The sequence below is a fragment of the Chlamydotis macqueenii genome, chromosome 16 (genome assembly GCF_036417535.1).
Source record: "Chlamydotis macqueenii isolate bChlMac1 chromosome 16, bChlMac1.mat, whole genome shotgun sequence".
Lineage (NCBI taxonomy): Eukaryota > Metazoa > Chordata > Aves > Otidiformes > Otididae > Chlamydotis > Chlamydotis macqueenii.
In genome coordinates, this window is record NC_141571.1 from 6290711 (window position 1) to 6318107 (window position 27397).

General features: G+C 50.4%; 1 protein-coding gene and 2 long non-coding RNA genes across 3 annotated transcripts in view; 2 read left to right on the forward strand and 1 right to left on the reverse strand.

The window, feature by feature from the left end:
- Window positions 1–11976, forward strand: LOC147598702 (uncharacterized). The gene is made up of 3 exons (XR_015260344.1): window positions 1–374; window positions 1296–1368; window positions 11813–11976. It is a non-coding gene; the product is annotated as an uncharacterized LOC147598702 (long non-coding RNA).
- HNF4A (hepatocyte nuclear factor 4 alpha) lies at window positions 7716–27248 on the reverse strand. The gene is made up of 10 exons (XM_086760783.1): window positions 27093–27248; window positions 23222–23396; window positions 21268–21362; window positions 18673–18779; window positions 15984–16143; window positions 12587–12670; window positions 11953–12108; window positions 11432–11668; window positions 10642–10764; window positions 7716–9950 (listed from the first exon to the last, which is right to left on the reverse strand). Exons 1-10 carry the CDS (start codon window positions 27211–27213, stop codon window positions 9808–9810), a joined length of 1401 nt encoding a protein of 466 aa, XP_086616909.1. The 5' UTR covers window positions 27214–27248; the 3' UTR covers window positions 7716–9807.
- LOC147598703 (uncharacterized) overlaps window positions 23348–27397 on the forward strand; it is an 11705-nt gene continuing 7655 nt past the window's right edge. Inside the window, exon 1 of the long non-coding RNA XR_015260343.1 lies at window positions 23348–23551. This is a non-coding gene — a long non-coding RNA (uncharacterized LOC147598703). The remainder of the gene's footprint in view (window positions 23552–27397) is intronic.

A 27397-nucleotide genomic window follows, 5' to 3' on the forward strand; every position in this document is an offset into this window, starting at 1 on the left:
AGGCGATGCGGGAGTGGAGGTCGTTGCGGTGCTGGGCTGCTGGCTCTCCCCCGCGGTGGCGGCTCCTGCCGGGTCCCGATCCCCGTAAACCTCCCCTCGCTGGGGAAACGCTCGGGAGAGCCATGTCCTCGGCCCCTCCTCCCTACCAGGGCCGGGCCTTCCTCCCCCGTCTGTGGCCAGGCCGGTATCGCTGAGACAGCGGCGACCTCAGAGGCCGCGAACAGGGGAGAGAGGCGGCCGGGAGCGGGGCCACAGCAAATCTGCGGGCCCCAGAGCCTCTCCGTACCAGCCAGAGCTGCCCAGCGAGCCGAAAGCCAGAGCAGTGGCGGAATTACACCTGGTCAGAGCCAGGGGAGCCTCAGAGCGGGGTCCAGGCAAGCGCAGCCGGCTCCTGCAGTGGGGTGGGAGCAGGGCCCCAGGGACGTGCTGGCTCCAGCCTGGATTTAAGTGCCAACAGAAGGACTAAGTGCTAATAAAGGGAGAATTTTTTTTTTTTTCTGCTTGGTTTGGTTTTTGAGAGAACAGAAAGTTCTCTCAAAACATGTCACAGGAGTTCACATGGTGATACCTGACCTCTCTGTGTGGAATTCGTAATTAAAAGGTGGTCACTGGCAGGCTTGTCACGTTAAAAAGGGTTTCAACAGGGAGTTCGGGGCGGGGGGGGAAATGACACGTGTTTAACCCCACTGATCAGTGGACCCAGAGTGAGACTGCAGAACAGGCTTAGCATCCTGCTGGGGGCTGTCCGCAGGCTGGAGGGTCCCTGTGGGCTTGGTGGGCTCTGCTCGGTCTTCCTGGCTGTAACCCATGTTTTCAGCCAGGAGAGGGAGTCAAAGATAGCTGGACAAAGAGCGGGAACCCCAGGAGTCTGCAGTGGGAAACAAGGCCTTTCTGCAGCATCTGAGATTCAGCTCTGATTTATTTCTCTTCCAAGGTCTCATCCTTCCAAAGTGGAAAATGTTTCAGTGACACTATGCCCGGCAAGACAAATGCCAGCATGGCAGCAAGTTGAGTGTGCTGCTGGCATTTACCTGCAGAGACACATTGCAGAAAAGTGAAGTACACTGATTCAACCCCATGTGGATGTTCAGCCCTGCTTTGGCCCGGGCCAGCTCAGAGCTGTGTGTAACCTGGCAAGCTGGTGCACTAAGCTGGGACCAGTTTGGATCTGTGTGAATTAGACTTGTTCGTAATGTTGCTCTATGCCCTTTCCAGTAGGTTGTGGGATAAATGAGGTTGGAAGAAACCTCAGGAGGACAAGAGATCTTACATTGCTCTCATTTCCATTCATCCAGCTCCTGCACACAGAGACCTCCAGCACCAGTGTAAGAAAAGCAGCCAGTTAGGACCTGGAGTCCCAGGGCAGAGGTAAGAGCCTGAAGCTGGCAACCACAGACACAGTTTGAAGGCAGCTGTCTCTGGGCAGGAGCCATCCCTCCAGAGGGAGGGAGGTGTGTGTTGGGGTGGTGAGTCTGTGGCTTCACAGCTGAAGGGATGAAGGAGGTTCCTGGGTGCACCTGATCCAGCTAAGTGCTGAAATTAGCAGGGAGGCAGGGCAGATCTGAGAAAAGGCTGAACAGCTGAGAAATAGTGGAGCTGCAAACAGGAATTTGTGCTACAGGTTGCAAAATCTAGTTGGAATTTGCACCTCTCAAGGAAGGGAGGAAAATTTAACAGGGAGGTGGCAGTTCCAGACCTGACTGGTTAATAGCTGCTGCAACAGGGTGTTAGGAGTAAGCAAGGATGTTTGAAAGGAGTGACGTGTGAAGGAAGCTTTGCTTTGGGGGACAAGAAGGGCAGGAAACAAGTGAGAATCAGTAGCAATCACATTGAGAGAGATGTGAAAAGGGATCTTAAAATAAGAGCAAGAACCTTAGGCAGGTAAGAGAGAAAAAGGAAGGAAAGTAGTAGTGAGATTACTGCATTGTGAAATATAATTTGAGGATAATCCACAAATTAAGTAACTACCTTACCTCAGTTTTCCTTATGTGGGGAATGTTGAACCTGAAGAGAGTGGTGAGTGTTGAATGGAAGTGAGGGGTTCAAGTGCCAAGCCAAGTTGTTTGGGGAGTTTTAAAGTACTGGCATGTGAAATCACAGAGGGAGTAGCATGAGTTTCTATAATTTACTCTAAATGGTGTCGGCATCCTGTGACTAGAAACCAGGAAAGGCAGAACCTGTCTATAAGGAAGTAAAAGCTGAAAACAAACATCCAGGCACTGACAGTCCTCCCCTAGCTGAGGAGTTTTGTCCTTACCCACAGCTGCAGGAGGGAGAAGGACATACTGTGCCACAGGCAACCTCCCCAGCCGAGAGGGGATGATCTGCACCAACTCTGCCACCTCATCTGCTCCAAATCTGCAGTATTTCACAGGAGTTTCAGTTAGGAGTTGTGTTGCCTGACCTTGGGAGCCACACTTGGAGCTCCATGGGTAATCCAGTCCTTCTCATGTTCATCTCTGCTATCACAGGCGATACGTACCTTTCTCAGCTCTTCTCCTGGGTGCTCCCGTGCCCCTGCCGTTGTGTTATAAATGAATAGCTGTTGGTTTTGGTTGATATTTAATGAAGTCCATGTGATAGTCCTCACTCATTTACTTATCTGAACAGTCTTAATACCCAGCCTGGGAAAGTTATCTTGGCTTCTTTAAGCTTTTCCACCATTAGCAATAAACATTTTACAGTCTTGGCAAGCTGAGGCTGAAAAGAAAGCATGACTTCAAACAGCATTGCTCACAGAGAAGTCTTTAAACTGATATTAAATCACTAAACTGTGCAAACATAACAGTCCTGTAATAAAGATAATCTATGTATAGTTCAGGCCAAGAGGGGCTCTGGTCCTTGGGGTGCAGGCGGAACCTCTGGGCCCCACAATTTACACAACCCTTTTGGGCAGCTCAGCATCAGAGCAGAGAGCCACTGGACCCATCACGCTGGGTGAGGTCTGCCTCCACGTGGGGCCGTGTTGTACCTCAATCCCAAGCTGCTGCTGTTGCACCAGTCCAGCAGCATGGAGAGGGCTGTAGGGGAATCACAGCCCCTACTAATCCCCACAGGCAGAGCCCAGGCTGGCATAAACCTGCTCTGGACATGATGCCTGGCCCACGAGGCACTTAGCTGTGGTACAATCCAACACTCAAAGGGTGAAGCAACTGAGAAAATATGCCCTAAATTACCGTAAATATTCCTGGTCTCAAAGCCTGGAAGTGTACATCCTCCAGGGCAGGCTTCCGTGCCTGCTCTTGCCCTGCATGTTGTGGTGTGAGGTTGGGATGTCACAGGTGACAACCTCAGTTCTGAGAAGCAGACGCTGTGCTGCAGAGGACGGCCCCTGCTCTGCACACGCTCTCCCCGCGCAGGCCAGAGCCACATGCAAAGCTACGGAAACAAGCACTGATATGCAAATGCACCCAAATATGTAGCGTCTGCTGCCGAAGCAGCTGTATGCAGGCAGGCACCCCCCACCCGGGCATATAAAGTCACGCTGCCGTGCAGTTAGACCCCCAGCAAGCCAAGTGTGCGGTGTGACACAGACACGCAGCCGTACCCAGCCCAGGCTTTGAGATAAGACTTCCCCCTCTCCTTGGCTTGACTAGCTTTAAGACCAGCAACGTTTTTGCAAAAGCTCGGCGAGGAATGTGCTCGGCAGGGCCTCTGGATGTTTTAAAATATGGGATTTTTGTAGTTTAATTTACTCTGAACTGAGACAGCGTTTTCCCAGTCTTGCATCATGTTTCATGGTGCCCTTGCACACTGGAAGGAAAGCAGCTGTCTCCATGCTAGGTTGGGTGTCTGGCAGGATTATCCCTGGAAGGGACCTGTCCTCCTTGCCAACCCCTTCATGGCAATGGCTGCAGTGCTGCTGAGTGTGTTAGAGCGGTAAAAGCACTTGGTTTTGCTCCTGCAGGAATCCAGTCGGTAAATGGGTAGGGCACTTTCCAGGGGCAGGATGAGGGAAGCACTGTTGCTCCCTGCGTTGGACGGGGTGCCTTTGGGTGCTTTTGGGTCTTTCAACCTGGTGCCCATCACAAGCCGTTAAATCAGTGGGAAGGAGTGAAGCAGAGCTGGGTGTTGGAGTAACCCCTAAGCAATATCTCAGGCACTTGCACAGCCTTGGGGTGAAGGAATGCAGCTGCATGGTGGGCTGTGAGGAGAGGAGCTGCATGCAGGGAATAGTAGGATTTCAGTGGAAATGTAAGAGCCTGCAGTGCTGGAGCTGTCTCCACTGCCTACTCCATTCGCATGCAGCACAGCAGGTCTCCAGGGTGCTCTCCCAGGTGAGAAGATGCCACTCAAATCCCACACCTTAAGGTAATTTTAAGAGAGGGCTAAAAACCACCCAGAAGTGAGGATCCCAATGGTTGTTCTTTATCTGTGCCCGAAGAGCTGTAGTCCAGAGTTGGGGATTGCGGGTCTGGCACTAACTTTTCTCTTTCCTGCTTCATCCTCAAGCTTTTTTCTCAGTTACTTGCCATCTTACCATGAGCTGGGGATCTCCACATGTCTTTAGGTGGGCCTTTAAGGCTTTGTATCCTCTGAAAACCAGCTCTGAGTGGATCCTAGGATATGCATGAACCAGTGTGCTCCATGTCAGTGGTTAATGGTAATATTAACCCATCGGCAGGATTAATTAATGGGTGCTTTTAAGGCACAGTGAGGTTTTGGAGAGCCCTGGAGAGGAACAGAGAAGTGTATTATTGAGTTCCTTTATTGTAATGATTTTCCTGGTCAGAGAGGGTGAACATGCCATGTCCCAGTCAGTGCTAACACCTGGGTTGGCAGCTGCGGTGAGGAATTCCTGTTGGACTCGCAATGCTTTCTGCTGTTGTGTCCATCTAGGCATGTCCCTCGGGCAGCTCTTGCGCTGTTTATCGCACCCACAGCAGTTTCTAGGAGGAGGCAGGGAATCATCACAGCTCCCTCAGATCACAGTCATTTGATATGGGGCACCCCAGGCTTGGAAGGGCTCCCTCCTCTTCGTGTGTCCATGGGGTCACAAGGGACTGCAGGTCCCAGCCAGGCAGAGCTGCCAGACGTGAGGGACTGAAATGAAGCATGGCCTGTGGAGACCAGCAGTTTTTTTAACCTGTATCTTCTCCTGGGACTCATCTCCCAAGTCAGGGGTGGCCTCAGGCATCTGACAGCTGATGAAGCAGCCATGATCAGGCAAGCCTGGCATCACTGCAGGTCCAAAGCCAGAGAAAGCCTTGGAAAGAGAGTTCCCAAACAACTTTCCTTCCCAAGCCCCGGATTAGACTCAGAGCTTTTCTCCTCCTGGGCTTGATCTGGGAGCACTCTGTTGACCCCAGCCGCCTCTTCTCTCTCACACAGGACACTGAACTGAAGGACGTGACTGCAGTCTTGTTTGTGCCGAGCTCTCCTGCTTGCTCCACACCTAACAAAGCTGACAGTATATTGCCATTTTTATTGTCCTGGCTGGCAATTTTTCAGGTGCTAGGTGTGTTTATGATTATCAGGGTCACACCTCAATTAGGAATGGGGAGAGGGATTTTAAACATACCTACACCTTACCCTTCCTCCTCCAGCCTCTCTGAGTGGAAAGGGATTGTGCAGTACATGGCCTGAATTCCCAAATGGGTTGGTGATATTTGCACTCAGCCTTGAGGGAACTGGCCAGCCTGGCACACAGAATTGCCTGGCTCAGCAGTGCCACGTTGCTGAGTTGTCCCTGCTGCCTCTTGTTGTTCATGACTATCTGTGCCTGTGTGTGCACTTGCAAGTTTAATAGCAGCAATAGTTGCTTTTGTCAGAGATGATATGCAGGCCATAAAACTCGTTTGCCATTCTTTTATTTTTTTTTCCCCTGCTGGGATATGAAAGCTATGGAAAAGGCTCCAAAGCCTGTTGTCTATTTCAGATGAAGGTTATATAAGGAATATGAAAAGAATGCATTTCACAGTGGCCAGAGGACCTAAAAATACCACTTTCACAGATCTTTGCTTGGACTCCGTGAAAAGATCTCGCAGCTGGAGATACTGCTGTCCAAGAAATCACCCTTAGTCTAGATTGCGAGCACAAAGAGGACAGTAAAAAGCTTGAATGTCCAAAAACAGTGTAAGGAAGCTGTGTCTTAAAAGCCAATCCTAGCTGTCCTTATGGCAGCCATCTCCTGTGACATGGGACATTGCCTGGGGGCTCCAGGGAGCCCAGCAGGATAAAACACAGCCCATGAGTGGCAAGACCAGTGTCTCAGGGTGATTCCAGGCTAGAGTGAGAGAAGAGGTGAAGGCTGGGATCAAGGATGCCACTTAAGGACAAGTTTGTCTCTGGGGTAATTTGTGGGGCTTTTTCCACGTAAGCTGAATCCAGCAATAAGAAACCTCCTGTAGGGACTGTGCTGATTTAAGATTAACCACGTGAAGGGCAACCTTGGTAGAGCAGTTAATGGGAAGGAATGCAGGAGAATTTATTGCTTCAAAGATTTGATATTACATATATGGAGTTTTTAGGGTATATACCTAGGTAAAACCAAGTGTTGGTCACAGGGTTCCTGTGGCAGGCAGAGGAGTCCTGGTTTTTACTCCGTGTTAAAGAGAAGGAACTAACTCCTTTTCCTTCTCTTGACTGGGCTAACCACTCGGTCACTGTGTGTGTGCTGAGATAATACATGTCCACAACTGCCGTTGCTGACCTTGTTCAGGCATTCAAGCAGTGGCATCACAGGTGCACACGTATTGAGGGCATGCTATCTGGGGTCTGTCCTGTTCTCCTGGGTCCTTGGCCCCAGAGTGGAGGCAGGCTCTAAATGCTGTCTCCACATGGTCCTCAAATGCAGCTCTGAATCTCATCCCTGCATCTCACACCTGCTGACAGTTTTCACCAGCATGACTGTCACTGGAAAGCCACTGGATGTGCAAAGAGGGTCATGATGCAAGTAGCAAGGTGGAAAATCAGGATGCTCCTTAAGCCCTCGTACCTCGGATGACACTGCCCACCTCATTTCACAGCGAGGGCGGGTGATGGGGGAACATGAGGGGCATCTGCTGCAGATCAAAGCTGAAAATGCTGAATGTCGTTCCTGCCCAGGTACCTAATCTTTACAGCCATCTAAACCTCTCTCCCCTCTTCCCGTTATCTTCCTGGGCATGCTACAGCTGAGAGCAGGCTCCCATGATCGGAAGAGCAGGTCATTAAGAGCCTTCTCTAATTGTCCGTGTATTTCTTCACCTTTACAACCAGTGACAAATTGACTTTCACTTAATTGTCTTTTTGTGCCCCGTAGGCGCAGTCTGCACCTGCTGCCAGCAGTAGGTTGGCTGTGTGTGAACCAAAGAATCATCACCCCAAAATGCTCAGAAATTACCTTTAAAATACCAGAAGGCCTTAAAAAAAAGAACATATTCAAAATGCTAATAATACATTTTGGCTTCCTTTGCTTGGCTTTCAGAGTGTCGTTACTTCAAGTCTTTAGTCTCTCTGGAATCATGAAAGCCAATATGCATTTTTCATGTTTGTTTTTCTTTTAATGAAAATTGGAATTATTATTCAATCTTATAATTCCAGCATGGGTGGCTTCAGGACAGACACCAGCTAACATGAGGCTTGCCAGGAGATAGTGACAGCTGGCGACAGCATCAAACACTTGTTCAGGCCTTTTCCTCAATACACATCTGCTTTCTGCTCAAACCAACAAGGAGGTGAGCCCCTTAATTTAAAATAAATCCTCCCAGAAGAAAGAAATCCATCTGTCTGGGAAAAGTTAGAAAATATTTTTGCATTTATTTCTTTTTTTTTTTTTTTTAATGAATACAAACTCTAGTGAAGAAATATTCCTCTGTTTCCATTGGAAGGTAGTAACCAGCAAAAATTAATGTAACAAGCAAAAATGCTTGGTGCAAATGGACCAGAAAGGATTCCCCACAGAATACCTCTACGTACAGGAAAAAAGGTAGCTGCAGTTGGAAAAGACAGCCTGGTTATTACGGGGGGTTTTTTTGCATTTAATCTCCAAATTATAAATAATCAATGTGATTTACAAAATAATTTACATAAAATGATTGTATTCATCATTGCAATAAATTACTTGATACAATGCCACCAGCGTTGAGAGACAATACAATACTTCGCACGCCGTCAGCGCAAGGCGAGGTGTTTCATTTTTGCACTGGAAATCGGGAGACAGACCTGCAGCTCCTCTGGCTGGGCTGGCTCAGATTCGTCCCCGCCAGGGACCTCTCAGCAGCTGTGGTTCCACCAACTTCATCTTCCCGAGAGGCCAACACCCCACATAGTCTGTGGTTAATTAGAGCTGCTATTGCCTTGCGCTGCCAAAAATGGCTCAGGCCTGAAGTCGTGCAGGGCTCTGTGAGCTCCAGCCATGCTGGCACATGGAGAGGCAAGTGCTGGGCACGGGAGGGCTCTTTTCCTGGTTTCAGCTGTAAACCAAAGGTCAGATCTGCGAGGTTTCGGCACAGGCAGGCACAGAGAAACAGGGACTGCAGCAGGGAGGGAGCAGAGCAGGCAGGTGTAGACCCAAGGCTGGGGCAGACCCAAGGGGCTTGGGGCATTGACAGGGTCTTTCCTTGATCTCTGTCATTCTTCTCTGCAAGACTTGAAGCATTTTGGTTTTGAGGTTGCTGCCCTCAAACCCTCTAAGGTTTGAAGGAGCCATAATGAATTCTTATCGTGTTATGAAGACCTATAAATGTGTTATCAGCCACTCAAAGCTGAAGGAGTGGCACTGGACTGGACAAGTAGATTATATGGCATATCTTCGCATTAAAGCTGGGTCTGAACTGAGATCCTGGGTCACGATACTCCCAGCACTTGGGCAGCCCAAGACTGTGGTCCAGTCTGTGAGGCTCAGCTCTTCTCGCCCTCACAGGTCTCTCCCCTTTGTATGTCCTTCCCCCTGCTTCCTTCCAGATAGGCATCCAGTGGTCTTCTGACAGCGGAGAAGCAGTAGTGGGGTCAGTGATATTTTGGGCAGTGCTGCCCACCACCAGCCTGTACGGGGTGACCCTGTCCTATTAGCTGAAACCTGTTGGATCCCATGGTCTCCCAACTTCCTAGTCCAGGTAGCGCGGAGGCAGTAAGTAGTGCAAGGGAAGGGTTTGGCAGTGGTTGCCTCTCTGAGCCCTGTGGTGGGAAGGCGGTCATGGCACGAAAATAACAAAATCCCTCAAAAGGCAGAAGGATCCAAATAGTGGACAATCCTGGTGGGCCAGACTTTGCCCCAGTATCAGCTGAAGAGATTTGTTAGACCTGCTGGGGAGGTTAGTTTGCTGGAGGGAACACCATGCAAAGACCTGAGACTAGCCAACGCTGAGCAGCGGTTCTGCCAATGTTGCCTGGGAAAACCTGTTTGCTTCACCTGCTGTGATGCTCCTGGGGGAGCTTCCATCCCCATCAAGTTTGGCTGGACTGGGGACTGTCTGAGGAGCTGGCATGGTGGTGGAAGGGAAACCCTCCACTCACACAGCACAGAGGATTGCTTGTTCACAGTGTGTGCTGAACCAACGCTGAGAGGTGGGGATAGCCAGCTGCACTGTCCCCAGCCAGTCACTGCAGCCTCTTCACGGAGGGAGGCAGAAATCTGGCCCTTCTTACAAGGACTGAGGGTTTCAGTAAGGCTTCAGCCTGAGTTCTGGGACTTGGGGCTGCCCGTGGCACACGCCGTCTGTAGCTGCAGGAAGACAGCTTTTGGTGGTGGTGGACTAGTCCAATAAGCATGTCCATGTGTTTGCACCCAAGGACCTCTGGATGGCTTATCTCTTCACAGTGACAGTCAGTTTGGGCTTTTCTCCCACGTGGTCTTCTGAACGAGGCCAGCTGTTCTGCAGATTGCTAGATGACCTCCTGTTTCGTGATAGCAGGTTGCGGGATGGAGGTGGGCTGTTTTGCCACGGTTGCAATGGCTCCGGGCAGCAGCTTGTATTGCTCTGGTCCTGAGCCCGCAGGTGGAGATGGCTGTGGAGTTTCTGGAGTAGCTACAGAGAGAGAAACCAAATTAGAAGAGGGCCTTATGGACCTGACAGCACTGGGATCTGTCCTCAGATATGTGAGGTTCAGGTGTAAGCAAGGCAGAGGCTCTGTGGCAAAACCATAGCTCCCAATGGCTTGTGTGTTTGCTGCAATGCAGCCTGGACGCACAGGCATGGTTAGATGCCCTGGAGGAACCACAATAACAAACACTGAATGAGGGGAGCTGCTGGCATTTGACCTGTACTGGCCACTTTTTTTGTCAGCTGAGGTCATCTCAGCCCAAATTCCCAAGTAGTGGCCCCATGTGGTAGCCCTGTGTGGTGGACCAGATTCTCCTGTGCTTTTGCAGAGGGCAAAGTGAAGTGTGTCTGAACCGTTCAAGGGAACAGGAGCCTTCCCACTGATTTCAGTAGGCACTGGGTGGGATCATTCATCCCTTAAGGGTTATGTAAATGTTACAGTCTGCCAGGGAACATCTTGTTGAATCTAGCCTAATCAGTTAGTCTAGCCTAATCTAATCTAACCCACCTCTCTGTTTGTCTTTCCCTCCCTTCTGCATAGGCATTTCTCACACACTCATTATCAGAGACTCTGTCTTGCATGGAAATTTCCTTGCAAGGTAGAAACTACCTCCACAGGCACACTGGAAAGGTCTCAGTGTCTCCTGGGAGCTCTCTGTCTTTTGGTGATACTCACACATCTGCCCGTTGTGCATCTGAGGAGGCATTGTGTTGGCCACAATGACGTTTGTTCCCAGGTTCTCCTGGATCAGATGAGGGTGCAGGGGGTGGTGAGCATGCGGCGTCTCACTTGAGGAGCCTAAAAACGTGCATGTGACATTAGTTGCTGTGATGACAGAGGATACAGTTCAGATGAGCAGACCCACTGCACCAAAATGTCCCAGGCTTTGTGCATGATCAGCTTGTGCACATGTGATTGGAGCACACCCTTCCCATTTTCGTCCATGGATGCCTTGGGCTCACTAACCCCTGCCTGCTGCCTGCATTTCCTCTTTTACAGGATTATATTCGTCACCTTCTGAGTCACACCCACATGTAAAGAATAGCACAGTGTCACCTTCTCATTTTGTTTTGTCACAGTAGAAAATCTGGGATGCTTTCAACCTGAGCTTTCAGACTCTTTTGTTTTGATGACTCCCTCCTGACACAGAGGAGGATTAATGAAATGGCTAGCTGGTAGGAGTTTAGGGGCTGCATGGCAAAGCTTTGTCTACATGCAGAGGGCTAGGGACGCCTCTCCGTAAACAGATGCACAGCTAATGCATCTCTTTAGGTGAGTAGAAATAGAAGACCCTTTGATACCACTGCCAGTGATAGGGGGAGATAGTTTTGTGTGAGAGAAGGTCTGACTTGCATACAGGCTGTCTCCACCATTTTCAGGTAGGAAACAATGGCTATGGAGGTTCTCAAGGGGACAGTGATCAGGGAGTTCTGGGAGGCCTCTTGTAGGACCCTCAAATACTCACCTCCCAACAGCATCTCCTGCAGCAGGTTGTCAATCTTAGCCATGCCAAAGAGCTTGACAAACTGGATCTGCTCTATCATCTGCCAGGTGATGCTCTGCAGCACAGGCAGCAGCAGCAGCAGCTCCCCGAAGCGGCCCCGTGAGTCGTATTGCCGGTCGTTGATGTAGTCCTCCAGGCTGACCTGCACCTGGTACCGCATCCGCTTGATCTTGGAGGGGTCGCTCAGTCCTTTGGCATCTGAAACAACCCACAGAGCAAACTATCCAGGCTGCTTCCCTGGGAGCTGCCCTTGAATAACAGCATGAAGTCTGGGTGCAGGCTGAGGTGAGGTGTCTCTGATTCTCTATTGTCTGCCATAAGGGATGCTTTTTCTCTTCTTAGGCTGACTTCTCCCCTCCCTCTAAGAATGTTTTGGCACAGAGAGGAGACCAGGCAGCATTTCCGCAACTCAGGACCAGTATTAGTCAGCATAACCCAGACTAGTCCCCTCTGATGGTAACGCTCACCGAGCTGGAGCATACCTGGGTCAAAGAAGATGATGGCTTTCAAGCAGGCATATTCATTATCATCTATCTGCAGCTCCTGGAAGGGGAGGACCAGCTCATCTAGGATGCGGATGGCCACACGGTTCACCTCCACCAGTTCAGGGCAGTTCCGTGGGATGATGTGATCATTCCCTTTGGACAAGCAGCACAGAGACATTGCCTTGTCATTGCTCAAGACTTATCAAGGGTGGCAAGGAGTTGAAAACCCAGGTAATCAATGCTGAGATAATTTTGAGGGTGGAGGACTTAAGAAGTTCCTCCTTCTGCCCCTTCCGTGGCTCAGCCGACCAGAAATGCTCGTCTGTGTTGCCAGAGCAGCCTCTCCTTACTCACGAGTTGCTCAAGCAAGGAAAAGCTGACTGAGGAGCGAGAACCTTTTTCTGAATCACACCACAGCCTGCTTACACAAACCTGAGGGGGGCAATGTGAATGTTCATAGTCCCCCAACTTTGCCACATGTTGTGGCCTTGATGTGAATGTCACCCAGGCCTAGCTGCACCCAAAGCCTGTGCTAGGCTTGCTAAAATGCAGAAACACTGAGCCACCCTCTCCTTCACCCCAGCAGAGAAGCCTCACAGAAGCATACCAGGAGCAGAAGTGCACTCTTTACCTAGCAGCAAGACATCCTTGAACACCATGGACCTCTTGGCAGCTCCCAGTAACAGATGTTCTCCTGCATGTGCTCGCAGCAGTGCTACCTGCAAGGGCAGAGAAAGGTTATTTGGGTGATGCAGAGACAGAGACAAGGCTGTGATTTCAGGTAAGTAAGAGGGAAAGTCCAGCATTTCTGTAGTGCACTCAAGGATGGGGAGCGAGAGTCCCCCTCCATTCACAGTCAGTGAAAGAGGTAAAAAAATTGTTTACTCCTGTGCATAAACAGCTATAAATCCAGCAGAACCAGTAGACAGCACCTGAAACATCCCATACTCATGGCACATGTCATGAGCAAGACCGTGCTAGGCTGTCCCAGGACCTCACATCAGGAGTGGGGCATGTTCACAGTGGGCCGCTTGCAGACAAGGCAACTCCTACCAAGTGCAGACCCAGGGACCACGCTCCCACCTGGGAAGTGGGGAGAAGTGTGATCCACTGCTGTGGACAGTTGCTGTTCCTCTGGGCTGTGCCCGCCTCCCACTGAAATCACGCTCATGGGGACCCACATCCGCCCGGCTGGTGGGGTCACCCTCTGGACATTCCTTCCTTCCTCAGCAATGGGCGTTTGGGCCAGGGAAGCCAAAGGGATGTTTTTCTGCCCTGACGTTAATGATTGAAGTGTTTCATTTTACACCCTTCAGTGGCTCCTGAGAATGTTCTGAATCTTTTGCCCTCCTTCAGTTAAAAATTTCAGAGATTTAGGCAGAAAGAGAAGTTAACGATTGGACAGCCTGACACCAAGGCTTCTTAATGTCCAGCCAGGAGCCTCTGCTGGAGAAAACAATCATTAAACATTAATGGAGAGATTCTGAAAAGTGTGTCCTGATGGGAATGGTCCCATTTTCCAGTGTATTATCCCTCAGCATCTGACAAAGCCAAGAGAAGTCCTACCCTAACAAAAATGCTAGGAGAATGTGTCACCTGTAGAAGAGAGCTCTGGTTAGAAAAGATGCTGATGTCTGAGAGAGGGATTTTTTTTTTTGCAGAGAGTGAAAAAGTTATGCAGAATAAACAGAGTGGAGGTCCTTGCAAAAAGATTACGCACACATGATGCTGAGGAAGCTTTATCTAGATGCCAAAATCTACCCTCTCTCTATCACTATCCAAACATGGGTGGATGTGTTAGCCAAGCTGCTTGTAATTACCAGAGCTGCACAAAAGTGAGCTTTCCTATCTGACAAAACTTTGAGAAGGATGGAAAAACTGTGAGTCCCAAGGGCGAGCAAAGCCCTCATGCAGAAATTTCCAGCCTAATGCAAATTCAGGAAAGCTCAGTTTGGAGCCAGCATTTTTTTTTCTCATAAAATTTGCTTGTTTGAGCAGGGTTAAAGTAAATTACTTCAACAAGGCAAAACAATCTCACTTGCTGTTAGTTCTTGCAGTGATCAACCTGAGATACATCATTCCATTGTGAACTAGGATAAATATAAAAGTTGTAACACAACAAAGTAGAACTTTAACTTTGAAATTAAACGGCTTTGCCCCACCAAACCCAGAACTTTGACATTTTGGTGCAGAGGAAGAATGAGGGGTTAGGTATGACCTTTCCTATAAAAATGCTGTCAGAGATGATTCATTCTCAGGCAACATTTTAACGGCAACGTAACAGCGTTTCCCAACATTGAATGTTCCCCGCTGGACATGTCTTGACTGGCTCTCATGCCCTTTGGGCAGCTGGCTTGCAGTTTGGTTCGTCCGTGCTCCCTGACATTTCTGTCCTTCTTCCTGCACTCCCCTGAGTGTCTCCTGCCTCTGTTCTCACATCGTCCTTTGAAAGCACGGATGTCCTCAGTTGATTAGTTTTAATGCAGCACAGTCTTTCCTCTCAGGCCCTTTGGGACAGATTGGGAACTGTTCGCTATTGGGGATGGCTGATCAAAACAGCAGTCCTGTTTCAGTCAAGATGAGCCTGCGGAGCATGCTGAGAGCAGCCTCTCCCTTGTGGGACGGCTGGGTTCAGACAATGTCATCTTTAGGTTTTGTTTTCTTCTTTGAAAAATTGTGCAGCCCTGCAACTGTAAAATGAGCTCACGTGGAAATTGCTGTAGTTTGCAGAGTTGTTAACCAGGTTTACTGCCTCTGTTCCAAATGGCACGGGGATGCAGTGGGTTGTGCTGAGCTGCCCTGAGCCTCTGCTGGCCTGCAGCCTGTTTGCTAGGTAAATGTCATTTGCCACTGGAGTCCATTTTGGTTTTCATAATTTTTGAGTTGTATTTGCCTTAGGAGTTGAAAAGATTTCTTAGCATTTTAAGCAATTTAGCACTTGCACACAATAGAAAAGAGGGAAATATGCTCCTGTGTTAAGAGCACTGAATTCCTCGGGGTTCTGTGCTGCTGGTTGGTTACTGTAGAGCTCAGATTTAGGATTTAGGGGGTTTTGATCTGCTGGATACTCTCACTTTCTGGATATCCTTTTTCTTCATGATATAAAAATTACCTCTAGGTCAACAGGGCTGAAGACTGATCCTAGCTGAAGGGAACATACACTGGTTTTGTGACTGTGCACTGGGCAGGTTGGAAATACCTTCCTACCTGTGACAGGACCTGTACTGGCCACTGCTAGAAGTGCTGTACCCTGCCAGAAGTGCTGTCCCTTCCCCCTGGAGCCTCCCCACCATGCACACATGCTGTTCAAGGCTGGGCACCCATCATGTCCTGCAATATCTGCAGCAGACCTCTGAAATGTAGACTTACACGGGAGACATCTCCTTGTATCTCTCTGAGGCTGCCTGATACCCTGCAGTACAGTTTTACAGAGTATTTCAAACCCACTGTGCTCATCTTGGTTATGGAATCAGCACATGACATTTTAGTAATTTGTGTTAAATGCAAATATATTTCTGGTTTTTAACTCTGAAGAGAGATTTTCTAATTGCCTTGTGAGCAAACTAGTGTTTAGTTTCAATAATTCCACACCAGAAGAATGGATACAAATATATGTCTGGGCAAGAAGCAGAAAGAAAGATAGACAGGCAGATTGAGCAGACTTTAGGCTAGAAATCTGTCCTACTAAGTCTAATTACCCTCAGCATTTGTGTAGCACTTTAGGTTTTCAAAGTGCTGCACAAGCTATAATTAATAAATAATTGACTGATAGACCCACGCAAAATGCGCACCTGATTATGTATCTAATTTGAGCTCAGTGTTATCATGATTGTGCTCATCGACTGATTAGTTGCACATGCAAATGGCCTGTGCTGGCATTGTATGGATGCCGTTCCAAATCAGCTGCCGCAGTCAGGATAACAGAGCGAACAATGCGCATTTTCCTTGGAGGTCTCAGCTGCCTGGCTCTCCTTCGACTCCCCGCCGCCTTCTCCAGGGCAGAGCGAGGTGGGGTGGAAGTGGGGGACTTGCCTGGTCATCCAGGGGCAGCTCGCAGAAGGCAGGGATGTACTTGGCCCACTCCACCAGCACGAGCAGCTGCTGCTTCATGGATTCACACACGTCGGAGATGTTGGCAATCTTCTTCCCTCGGATATCTCCATTGATCACAGGAACTGGGGATGATATCTGGAAGGAGAGAAGAGATCCTTCAGCTGTCAGTGCCACAGAGGAAACAGGAAAATCCCTAGCCCATGGGTTGTGCTGATGTAGGCTCCAGCATCAACGATAACTTTTTTTCTGTTGTGAACCCAACCCATAGAATATGTGGCCCAGCACAATTCATTTAAATTGGGATCAACTTGAGGATCTGTGAACATGAAATGCTTCACAGCTGAGGCTTTGAATCATGTTGGTAAACTGTCGTGTCTTGAATAGACTGGAAAGCACGGAAGAAATGTTTGTAAAGCCAAGATCTTATTTCCATTGAACAAATATGCTTTGACAAGATCCAGGAGGGAACAGATAGGCTCATGCAGCAGTCACCAGTAGCAATGATACGTCCACCCAGTGCTGCTTCACAAGCTACTTGGTCCCACCAAGAGGCAGAGAACTGCTCCCCCTTCCACCCTGCTCCAGAACCAGTGCTTGGTCAGACCTGCCTTGTCTGCTTTTGACAGGAGACATGCAGGTTCTGCTTCTCCTTCTGCTTGAGTCAGCATGGGCACAAGAAGTCTCTGCTGAAGGTAGCTTTCTAGGTCTGACACTGCTTTCTGTCAGCACCAGGTCATTAATATTTGATATTACCCAATGTGAAAGGCTAAAGACAGACTTTAAAGACAACAACATCCCACCTCCCCCGAACTTTTAGGGCCTTTTGACAAAACTGCACATGTGTGGACATGCCCACAACACAGGTTGCATTTTTTGCATGGCTAAGTATTTGTGATTGCAAAGGCAAATGGGGCCATTTAATTTGCAAAGGGCAAGCCTGACAGCTCTGCAAGTACCATCACACAGAGCTGGAAAGAACATCTCTCCCAAACCAGGCACCCAACCTCCTGCCCAGTTCTCATGCATAGCTGCTCACCCAGCTCATCTAAAAATTTGCCCTTAGTCACTACCTGATCCTCATGCTTCTGTAAGCAATTAACTCAACCCCATCGCTGCCCTCCGCCTGCCCTCTGTGCTCTTGTACAACATCAGCTCTTCCTGTCCTGTTCCGGACAGCACTTTCAGCTCGGACCCTGCCAGCCTCACCAGGGAAATGGAATTCAAATGTCACCTGCATTTTTTTTTTTCAGGTTTCATTACCTGGAAGCTTTCCAGCCCTCAGGCTATTATTGAATAAATAAGATTGTCAAAATCTCACCATGTATTACCCTAATCAGAGAGCCCGGAAGGCTTAGCAAATAAATAAAGACCTCTGAGTGAGTGACCCAAGATCTTGGAGAAAGCAGCTCCTCAGCAGTATCTTGTTCTAATTAGCTAGGCACATAAAAGTTACCAATTACCATGCTGGAGCCTGCCTTGTTAATGAGTCTCTCTGTGCTCTGTGGGAGAGCAGGAACTCCCCTGGATTTGCCGATGGTTGTAGTTTTTATCAGCAGACCCTGCGCCAGACTTACACATGATGCCACTGCAGGACTCGGAGTCCCGGAAATGTCCTTGCCTTGTAGATCTGTTGACTTGAGACCCCATTATCTCACGCCTCTGGGAGCACCATTAATATTATTTTTATAGGGGATATAAATATATTACGGCCTTCGTAGGACAAGGTGAAATGTGGGATGAGCTTGGATATGCTTCTTGTGTACAGCATTGGCCCGTAGCCCCTCTGGCATATCCCCTCCTTGGGGAAGTGGACCTTACAGCCTGAGCCCTAGCATGGAGCCCAGAGCATGGCACATCCTGTCCCTGAGCGTCTCTCTGGCCAGTCTTCAGGGTAATGTGAGCCTTGAAGCAAGGAAGAACATGAACTGTCAACTTGAATCCCTCTTCATTGTCCCCAGGACAAGAAGTGCTCCTCTCCCCAGCTCCCGTGAAGAGTGGCAGCTCTTGCCTCCAGCACAGCCCCATCCTCATCACTTGTTCTCACAGACAAACCCTCCCCACAGCCTGTGTGCTTCTGTCCCGTCCTGTGTTCTCCCAGACAGCGCTGAGCTGATGTACACACATCCAGGTTCATAAATCAGAGTCATCTTTTCAGGTGAACGCTCTAGGAAATAAGTCTTGACAGTATGCTTGTGGAAATGGGAAATTTCAAGCAGCCACTGGAAAGAATATCTGCATCAAACAAGCATGAAATGGATTCCTTGTGAAACTGTCCAGGAAGCCAGAACCTGAAGTTCCTAACAGCTGATGGCGAAGGGAGGCTGCTCGTGCGAGGCCAGCCTCTTGGCTTGCTTAGGCGACCACAGTTCCTTGGATTTCAAGGATCCTACCCCATTTTCTTCCAGCAGGCTCTCCGGCCTTCTTGTGTCCCATCAAAGCACAACAGATTATTGCATATTTTTACAACTGAGGTCTGGACCAAGGAACGTTAAAAGGATGGTTTCAGGTAACAAATGCCTTTGCAAAAACAGTGTTGAGTTGGCAGATAAGTTACTTAGAAAAGAGGTGGTTATTTGAACGCTCAGCTGTTAAATAGTCAGCTGGCTGTACTGGCCAGATAGTGCTGGATGGTTTTGTATTTGCCGGAGGAAAAAGGAGAGGTACCTGTTGTGCCAGGACTTCTGCCTGCAGTAAGACATTGATGGAGGGCAAGCTGCTGTCTTCATAACTTGATCTCCGGGTGCTGATTCTGTCCCGTTCATTTTGTACGGCTGCAAGAGAGTATTTTGGCTGAGCTGCAGGTCATTCATGGCAACGCATACCGAAAACTAGCAGAGACTTTTGGTATTCCCCTTATTCCCCTTCACAGTGCTCTGGAGCCCTTCCTTAGCTGCAGTTCCCCAGCTTCCCTGCCTGGCAGGGCGAAGGTGCAGCTAAGCTGTGTCTGGTTTGTGACGGGATGTGTGCGAGAGCTGACTACATCTGCTGGTTCTATTTTCACATCCACTTTAATGGCTTTCTGGGGATGGGGTCGTTTCAGAGCCAGGCACCTGGTTCAAAGCCTGTAGAGTTCAATGGGAGAGTTTTTTATTTCAAGATACGAGGTCTGAAACAGTGGCCATGCTCATGCATGCAGCCCAAAGTTTATGTGTGAAAAGGAGGAGTCACGTATCTGCATGGCTTCTTTGTCTGTCTGCGTGACTTCTCTGAGCTCTGTTTGGGAAGCTCTTGCACCACGTTGGTGCAGTTAGAAAACTTCCATCTAAGCCACAATAAGGAAGGAAGTGCAGAACAGCTCCTACTTATCTGTCCAGAGCAACAGAGCTCTCTCATACCTTACTGTAAAGACAGTCTCAGGACAGGTTTGACCCCAGTGTGCCTCCCTGCTTGGTCTAGCCTTGAGGACCTGGGCTTTCAGTCTAGGGGTGGCGGCAGCCAGAGCAGAAGCAGCAGTGCTGAAGGGAAAGATTTGCCTCCCTTTCTGCCACAAGGCCGTGGGCTGGCCGTAACTCACCATGGCCACGCCAGTCAAAGCCATCTGCTCAAATAAGGTATTGATCGATGGCAGGGGAAACAGAACAGTCCCTGCCTTAGGCTGGTGGCTCTCTGGATTGATACGTTCTCCATGTATAAATCCACCTGATAAAAAGCAATAATGAGGCTGGGCCAGAGAAAAGCCCTGCAGTCAGCGGCTGTAAATAGGAGCTCTCAAGGTTATGCTGCTTGTTATCAGTAGCAGGCCCCCGAGTTCAGTCACGCCATGATGTTTTCCAAATGTTTGCTCAGTATTAGCTGGTCATGCACCTAATGTAACTTTTATTGAATATTAACAGACAGCAGCGAAGCTCTGGGCATGGGATGAACGGGCACTATGGGGAGAGGAGGATTCCTATGTTCTTCAGGGAAAGTCAAGCCAAGTTCCTTGCAGTATCTCATCCCTTTTAACAGAGAAGAAATGTTCCTGCTGAGTGGTGTTCTTGCAGGCTGGTGTTCCTGGGGAAGCCACCCAGGTACTGCTGGTACTTCCCTGTTGTCTTCAAGGACCCCTTTTCTCCTAAGTTTCTGCTTAAGGGAGTCTGGATGGGGCGGGGGAGGGGGAAGCGTTTAATTTCTCTACATGGAACAACAAAGCCAAATGCCTCCTGGTTGTCCCTTTGCAGATTATCAACAGGACGAGCTCTGTGAGGCGTCAGGCAGCTCCTCTGAGCTGCTGCTGTCAGTTTGTCCCTCCACCGAAAGGGCCACCGGCAGGGCCACCAACAGGGCCACCAGTGGGGCCACCAGCAGGACTACAGCAGGCCCAGGTTTCCTTGCCACTGCGAATACTCCTGAGGACCAAGCAGGGCTCAGCAAGGGGTGAGTCCTGTCCCATCGTGTCTGAGTCATGGGGCCCTGGAAGGGCTGCAGAGGCAGAGCGGCAGGGAAGTTGTTGGGGTGAGCTTGGGCCATGCTGCAGGCTGGATATCTTTACTCGTTTCATCTGGTGTTAAATAGCCAAAATGCTTCACGTTGCACTGGATCCTTTCTGCTGTGGCTGATGGGTCTCTGCAGAGGATCAGCAAGAACCTCTATGCACATTAGGGAAAAAAGGGGCAAAATGACAGCTGGACCTTTGCTGGACTCACCCGTCCAGCTGTGGATTTCGTGGTGACTCTGGGGCAACAGCACTTATAGCAGTTTTCCCAAAGTGTTTCCGTATCTCTAGGCCTTCTTTGAAGTTTGTGCTTCTCGCTGATGTTGAGAAGCATTCCCAAACTGCTCGGATGCCCTGGCTATGTGGGAGCACAGGTGATGTGTGTGTTACTGTGAGCAAGGGTGAGCTGGAGAGGCCCAGGTGTGATCTGTGTGTACAAGCACGGGCAGTTCTGAGACATAACCCTGGCCCTGCGGCACTCTGGTGGGCTGGCATTTTGAGAGGTGTCCTGAGAAGGGGCCCTAAAATCGAATTTGGGAGCACGCAGTGCCCCCATGCCTTGCCCTCAATTGTTGGGATGATGGCTGCTTGCAAGGACTCCACATGGGTGGGAGTGGGCAGGCTGGGCACATGCAAGGTGAGGTCTCCAGACTCTCCCTACAGCCCCTGTGACGGGGTCTGGGTCTGCGCACAGGAGAGCGCTGTGGAGGGAAGACAGGGCTGAGCTGGCTGGGCAAGTGTGTACACGGCAGGGACTGGCCTTGGGCTGCGAGGGCTTCCCCAGACGTAGACAGCCAGCGTGACTGCTGCTGGGGGGAGCGCGGGGAAGCCATGTTGTCACCCACCTTCCTTCTTCATTCCTGCTCGGAAGCACTTCTTAAGCCTGCAGTATCGGCACTGATTTCTTTTGTCTTTGTCTACCACACACTGCCTGTTAAACCTGGGGAGAAAGAGAGGTGTGAGGAGCACCAAGACTGAGCCTCAAGGGTCAAGACAGAGCCCCAAGCTCCAGGATGTGCTCAGAGCAGGTTCCCAGAGGCTCACCCTGAGAAAGAAGCCCCAGTCTGTGCCATTTCCACACTTACTTTAGCCTGAGGTTTCTTTGCACTGAACATCTCAGCTCCCTGCTCTACCTCTGGGTGTTAAATAAGGATGGGCTGGAGCTGGCAGTCGCATGCAGGAGCTCAGGCTTCTGGTTTTATGCGCTAACCAGTAGGCATAGGATGCTCATGATGGACTAACAAGCCCCAGTGAAGTTAAAAGTGTGAGCCAGGAGAGTCAGAGCCAACTTGGTAACCTCTGTAAGTTAGATGCCAGTTAGAAGGGAGGAGGAATGCATTTATTCTGAATTAAAAAAAAAAAAAAAGGAAAAAAAGAGTAGAAGGTTTAAGAAGTAAGTTTAAGAAGTGGATTTAAGTCCCTGCATCTCTCCAGAGCTGTGTCTGGGATCCAGGCTGGTTGGTTCTGATCTCTGGACAGCATTGCTGGTGTGCAAACAGCTCTGCAGCCACCTCCACTTCAGAGAGGACTTGGGAAGCAATCAGCTCCTTCCCTCCATGCTTGTATCCCCAAATCCATCGCACATGGCGGGGCAAATGCTGATTTCCCATGTGTATGGCTCTTGCATGCAGTATGAGCCTGGTAGCCATTTGCAGCATGAATTTCACTTGCAAACTTGCTCCAATTTACTGCTGATTGATCAAGCTTGCGAAGTAAAGACACAGGAAAGGGCCCTTAGGAAAGGGCTCCCAGCCATGCCCGGTTCTGTAGCTTTTGAAAAGGCTTGTTTCTACTGTACTTTTTAAATCCCCAAGCAAAGATTTCCCCAAATGGATGCCTGAAAGCAGCTTTTTAAGCACTTCTGTAGCCCTAGTCTCCAAAGAACTGAGCACCTTGGCTTTTCCCACTGGAGCTGTGGGGAGGGGGGCTCCCTGGGCAGCCAGCCTCTATAACCCTGGGGTGCAAGTGATAATGTGGTTCACATGCGCTCATAAACCTGGGGCTTCTTTTTGTCACTCAGATTTTAGAGTCATGTTGCTGTTCACTCTCTCCAAGTGGCTTTTAGACCCTCAGGAGTAACTCACACAAAAAGCCTGAGTTATTTAGATGGTCTGCGCTGAGGATTCCGCGATTTCCCCTGCAACTCTCTACATGTTGGTTGCTCAGAGCAGGGAGCAGGAAGGTCACAGCTGCTGATGGCATGGGAGAGCCATGGGCTACACACGATGCAGTGCATGAGTTGCAGGAGAAACACGGGTGCCTCATCCTCAGAGATGTGCATGCTACGCTGCCCAGCTTGTTGCCTCTTAGATGGTCTTTTATCATGTAACAGGCAGCGACAGCATTTTAGGCAGATGGCAGACACACTTCCATCCTGTGATGGAGAAGGGATGAGAGGCCACTGAAGTGCCCCCTGGGAGTGAGCGGGGTTTGCTCTGCCCTCAGAGCACAGAGCAGGAAAGTGCTCAGCCCCTGTAATGGGGCTTCTTCCTTGGCACTACCTTGCTTGTTGGCCACATCCACAGTTGGCCACATCCATTTGCAAAGAACACGCTTGGCCCCCAAAGAACAGGGTAAGACCTCCCAGGGTCTCTCCCCAGTGATCACTGGAGGGCAATCCCAGAGTGAGGGCTGTCTCTGGCCCTTCCCAGCTAGAGGGTGAGGTCAGGGAAGGCGATGGAGGATGCAGGGAGGATGAAGAGGATGAAGGACTATGCTGCTGTGTTCTCAGGGCTTTGCCATTCAGCTCCTGGGGACTGTTTAGTCTCAGCCAAATGAATCTGTCCCCTCTGTCCTTACCTGCAGGAGTACATGTGGTTCTTCCGGACACTCCTCCTGAAGAAGCCTTTGCAGCCATCGCAGCTGGAAGCCCCATAATGCTTCCCCGTGGCGCGGTCCCCACAGATGGCACACAGCGCGCTCACCCCGATGCTGTTGGAAGAGTTGAGGTTGGCTGCTTCTGATGGAGATGTGTCTGCTTGAGGAAGGACACAGGAAGAAGAAGACAGTGAGACAGCCAGCCAGCATTTCCTAACTCAGTTTCCAGTGAGAGACTTGGTTTCTGGTGGAACCAGGCAGCTGCAGCCAGGCTGTGCGGCAGGAGCCGGTCAGAGAGGTGCGTAAGGAGTGGTGAGTGCTCTGAGTGTCTTAAGTCATTGCACTTTGAGTGTGCAAAAGCCCACCGTGTGCCAGGGTGAAACAGCCCTTCCTAAAGGCCTGACTCCACCAATGCCTTCAGACTAAGCAGAAATCCATTTCAGGAGTCACAGAGCAGAGCCAAAATTCCTCAGGGATTTGCAGACACTTTGGGCTGCAGTAGCACAGCCAGAGAAAAAGCTGCCCCAGAGTTAAAGCTGAGGTATTATAGCGCAGAGTGAGCTGCTGATTTATTAGAGAGGTCTTGGTGTTACAGCACCAAAAGAGCCCAAGACAGCCCTGAGCAGATGCTGTTAGAGAAACAAGGCGACCAGCTCCCTTTGCTGGAGAGCTTCTCTACCAGGCGTGGAGCTCCAGCCTGCATGACGCTTCTTCAGAACAAGACTTTAAGTCCATAACAAACTCAAATGACTTTATCTGGAAAACTCATGTGGGTAAACACCGCCCATGCAAGGAAAAACTGATCAAGCTAACACAGAAATAGAGGGTGACGCCATAGCACAGAGGTATCTTCCAGAGTCTGGTAGCACCACAGCAGAGATTGATGGGTCTTACAGTCCTTACAGACCAAGGAGGGCTGGCACTTGAAGGGTTTTTTTTTTTGGAGGATGGGGAATTGCAGCAGCCTCTGTAGGAAAGGACATCTGAAAGACTCGAAACCATACAAGCCCTACAGTAAAACCCCTCCAGCAAGCCAAACAAACCTGAAGGCTGAAGGGATCAGTCCTTTATTCAGTTGATCTAATTGTCTCCTCCCATGCACATTTTCCTGTGTCAGCACAGGCACATTCCCCTACTTCAGTGGAAATCCCTGTTGCAAATGATACCCAGGATCTACAAAGCCACAGAAACCTGCTGGGATTTTAATACCCAAGTCTGCTGGTCTCTGAGTTTGGCAGGGACGCAGTTAACTCCCGCCCCAGGAGGGCCACAGCTGCTCCCACTTGGCACCCAGCAGAAAGGGGGCTGGGTGCTGTAAAAAGGCTGGTCCCAACAGGGCTGCCTTTGCTAGCTGGAGTGTGGGTGCTGGGGGAGGCCAAGGCAGTGCTGCCCAGGGTAGGGCTACCATTTTAGCATTTATTTTGCAGAGAAAGGTATATTGCAGCAGGTGCTGCACAGCCTTCTCAGGCCATTCCTTGTTATGAATAATCTGGAGTGGATTCCGTGATCCCTGGCAGTGAGCTGGCATGTGGGGAAATCTCCAGTCAGCCCCTTCCCTGGCTCTGGCAGGAGCTTTCATTTCCCTGCCTGCTTTTGTTCTTTCTAATTCCTTCTGTCCCTCCTATATTTCTTTCGCAGATTGGTTTGCTGCCTCTCTGTGTCCTTGCCTGGCACACCCTGTCATGCAGCTGCATTTCTGTGCGTGCGAAGCTCTTCTCTCCGCTCCCAAAGCCCTGACCTCCTCCCAGATCTGCTCTGGCTGTCTCTCATCCCTGTGAGCTGCTTGCCTCCGAAAACCTCCTTCCCCTGAGTGCATCCCGAGGGCTCGGCTAGATGAAGGTAGTTCCAAAAGGAAAGTTAGATTTCCAGTTTCAGCTAAACATAGGACTTGCACGAGAGAGGAAGAGATGATCTGCCTGTAATCACATTACTTGTGTATCTGTGACAGCCCAGATAAATCCCCTTTTTAGCAGTATATCATGCTGTAATCAGATGAACACAGAACAGAAAAAACTGGCATTGTTATCAAAGAAATTACATCATCTTAGTCTAATAGCCCACTGACAAATTATTGCCTGATGAATAATTTTCCAATTAAGTTTATTTTGCAGTGCCAGAAATGTGTGCTTCTGGCTGCTGCAGTGAAGTGAGTTTAATTGGATTGATTTAGAGTTAAGATAAATGGAGGAAATAAAAAATCTGACTTTGAAACCTCACAGCTGAGGCTGATGTTAGGACAGGAGCTCTGTGAGAGGTCCCCAAGCCTGGCTGAACATGGGATGTGTTTGGTCTGTGGCAGTGGCCAACCTGGTCACTGCTGAGCAGCCACCTCTGGGCTGGAGCTGCGGAGCTGTGCGGGGCAGGGGCCGAGCTCTCCTGCAGTCCTTGGACAGAAAAAGAGGCAGGGGTTTTGCTAGCAGAGGTGCGGGCAGTTGCTGGAGCGTCAAAGCAGGTGAGACCTGCTCCTGGTCTGGAGGTGGGCAGAGGAAGAGGAGAGGTGTTGGTGCTGCCTACCCCACCTGACTCATCCACCTCTGGGGCGTATTTCGTATCGTGCCTGAACTTGTCATATAAAATTACTGTGTTCCTCTGGCCTGTGGAGCCCTCAGTCTAGGGGGACCAAGTCACAGCCCCTTATGCAGGGGCTTCTGCGTGCTGGGTGGGAGAGGGGCATGGACAGGGAGCAAGACCTGGGCTTGTCCCAGAGGGTCCGGATGGGCATCAACAGAGCTGAAGGGGGCTGCTCTCGGCCCTGAGACCCCTGGTTGGGTAGGAGCAGCCCCAGAGAGTGGAGAAGGGGCTGAGATCAGTGTGGCGGGGGGGTTATTGCACAGCAGAGCCACTTTGGTTTGACATATCTGTGATAGAGTAGAGCTGTAACCTGGAGGAGACCCGCACAGGCTGTGAGGGGAGAGCCCACGCTGCTGGCACAGCCCTCCCGGGACAGGGGCACCCCGGCAGCCTCGGTGACGCAGCAGGCAGGAGGAAAGGGCTTGGGGGGTCATTTCTGCAGCGTGCTTCGTTTAGTCATTAACCTCGTATTTAGAGAGACTTTAGGGGGGACTTGGAGAGGAATCTCCTGTTATCTCTGAGCATTTAATCACCAGGACTCCTTGGTTCCCAAATGGGTGGGCCAGCATTGCAAATCAAGGTGGGTTAAGTGTGATCCCACCCTCCTGAGGGGCCGGGAACACTTGTCTATCCCTGCCGGGTCCCCTCACCCTTCTTCCTGGGTGCTGAGCCTCCTGGCCCCGCAGCGCTCCTGGGGAAGGGGATCCCACCCTGCACCCCAGCACTGCGTGGGGAAGGGCTGTGGCCTTGGGGCAGAGCCTGAGTCACTTTTCATAGTGATTTCCACCCTTCATAGGTGCTAAATGGCTTTCTGCTCTGGGAAAATCTTCTGGGGTGGGACTGGCACTCTGCTCTGGAGCCATGGGCTCCGTGCTCTGTCCGGTGAGCTGCCGGCAGCATTTTACTCGGAAGCTTTCGGCTGGTCTTTTCTCTTGGTTGGGGTCTGGGGGTAGTGAGACCCCTCTGTGCTCAGCCCCAGTCCCTGGGCTGAATGTCCAGTGGGGACCTCATTGCACCCAGCTCCCGGTGTGTGCCCAGCCCCGAGGTGTCTGGGCTGCAGGGCACCGTCCCACCTCCGCCGAGCACAGTGTTGCTCCGCCACCCCAATTTCTCCCCAGGAGAAGCAGAAACCCACCAGAGAGCTGCTGGGACCTCCCCCGGCTGACACCCCCATGCCCCAGCCCTCCCCGGCAGCATTTCGGCAGCTGCCCCAGGGACTTGTCCTCCTGCAGCCCCCGGCTCGTCCCACCGCTGTGGAGGGGAGAAGACAGAGGGGACTTACCGTTGCCCATGGCCAGCACCTGCATGTTCTCAAACTCCAGAGTGGTATACGCCGGGTCTAGCGCTGCGCTATAATCTGCCATCTCCATGTCTATTAGGGCTTTGGAAAGGCGCATTATCATCAGCAAACACGGGCCAGATTGTTTCGATTCCCTTGTCCCAGGCTATTGGCCCTTCTGTCTCTCTCTGCCTTCACTGCGTCCCCTATCTGTTGTCTTTTATTTCAAATATTTCTCTGAAAGGATTTGCTGAGCCTCAAGGCCTATACTCCCCAGAGGGGTGGAGGCAGGAGGTAGGGGGTTAATC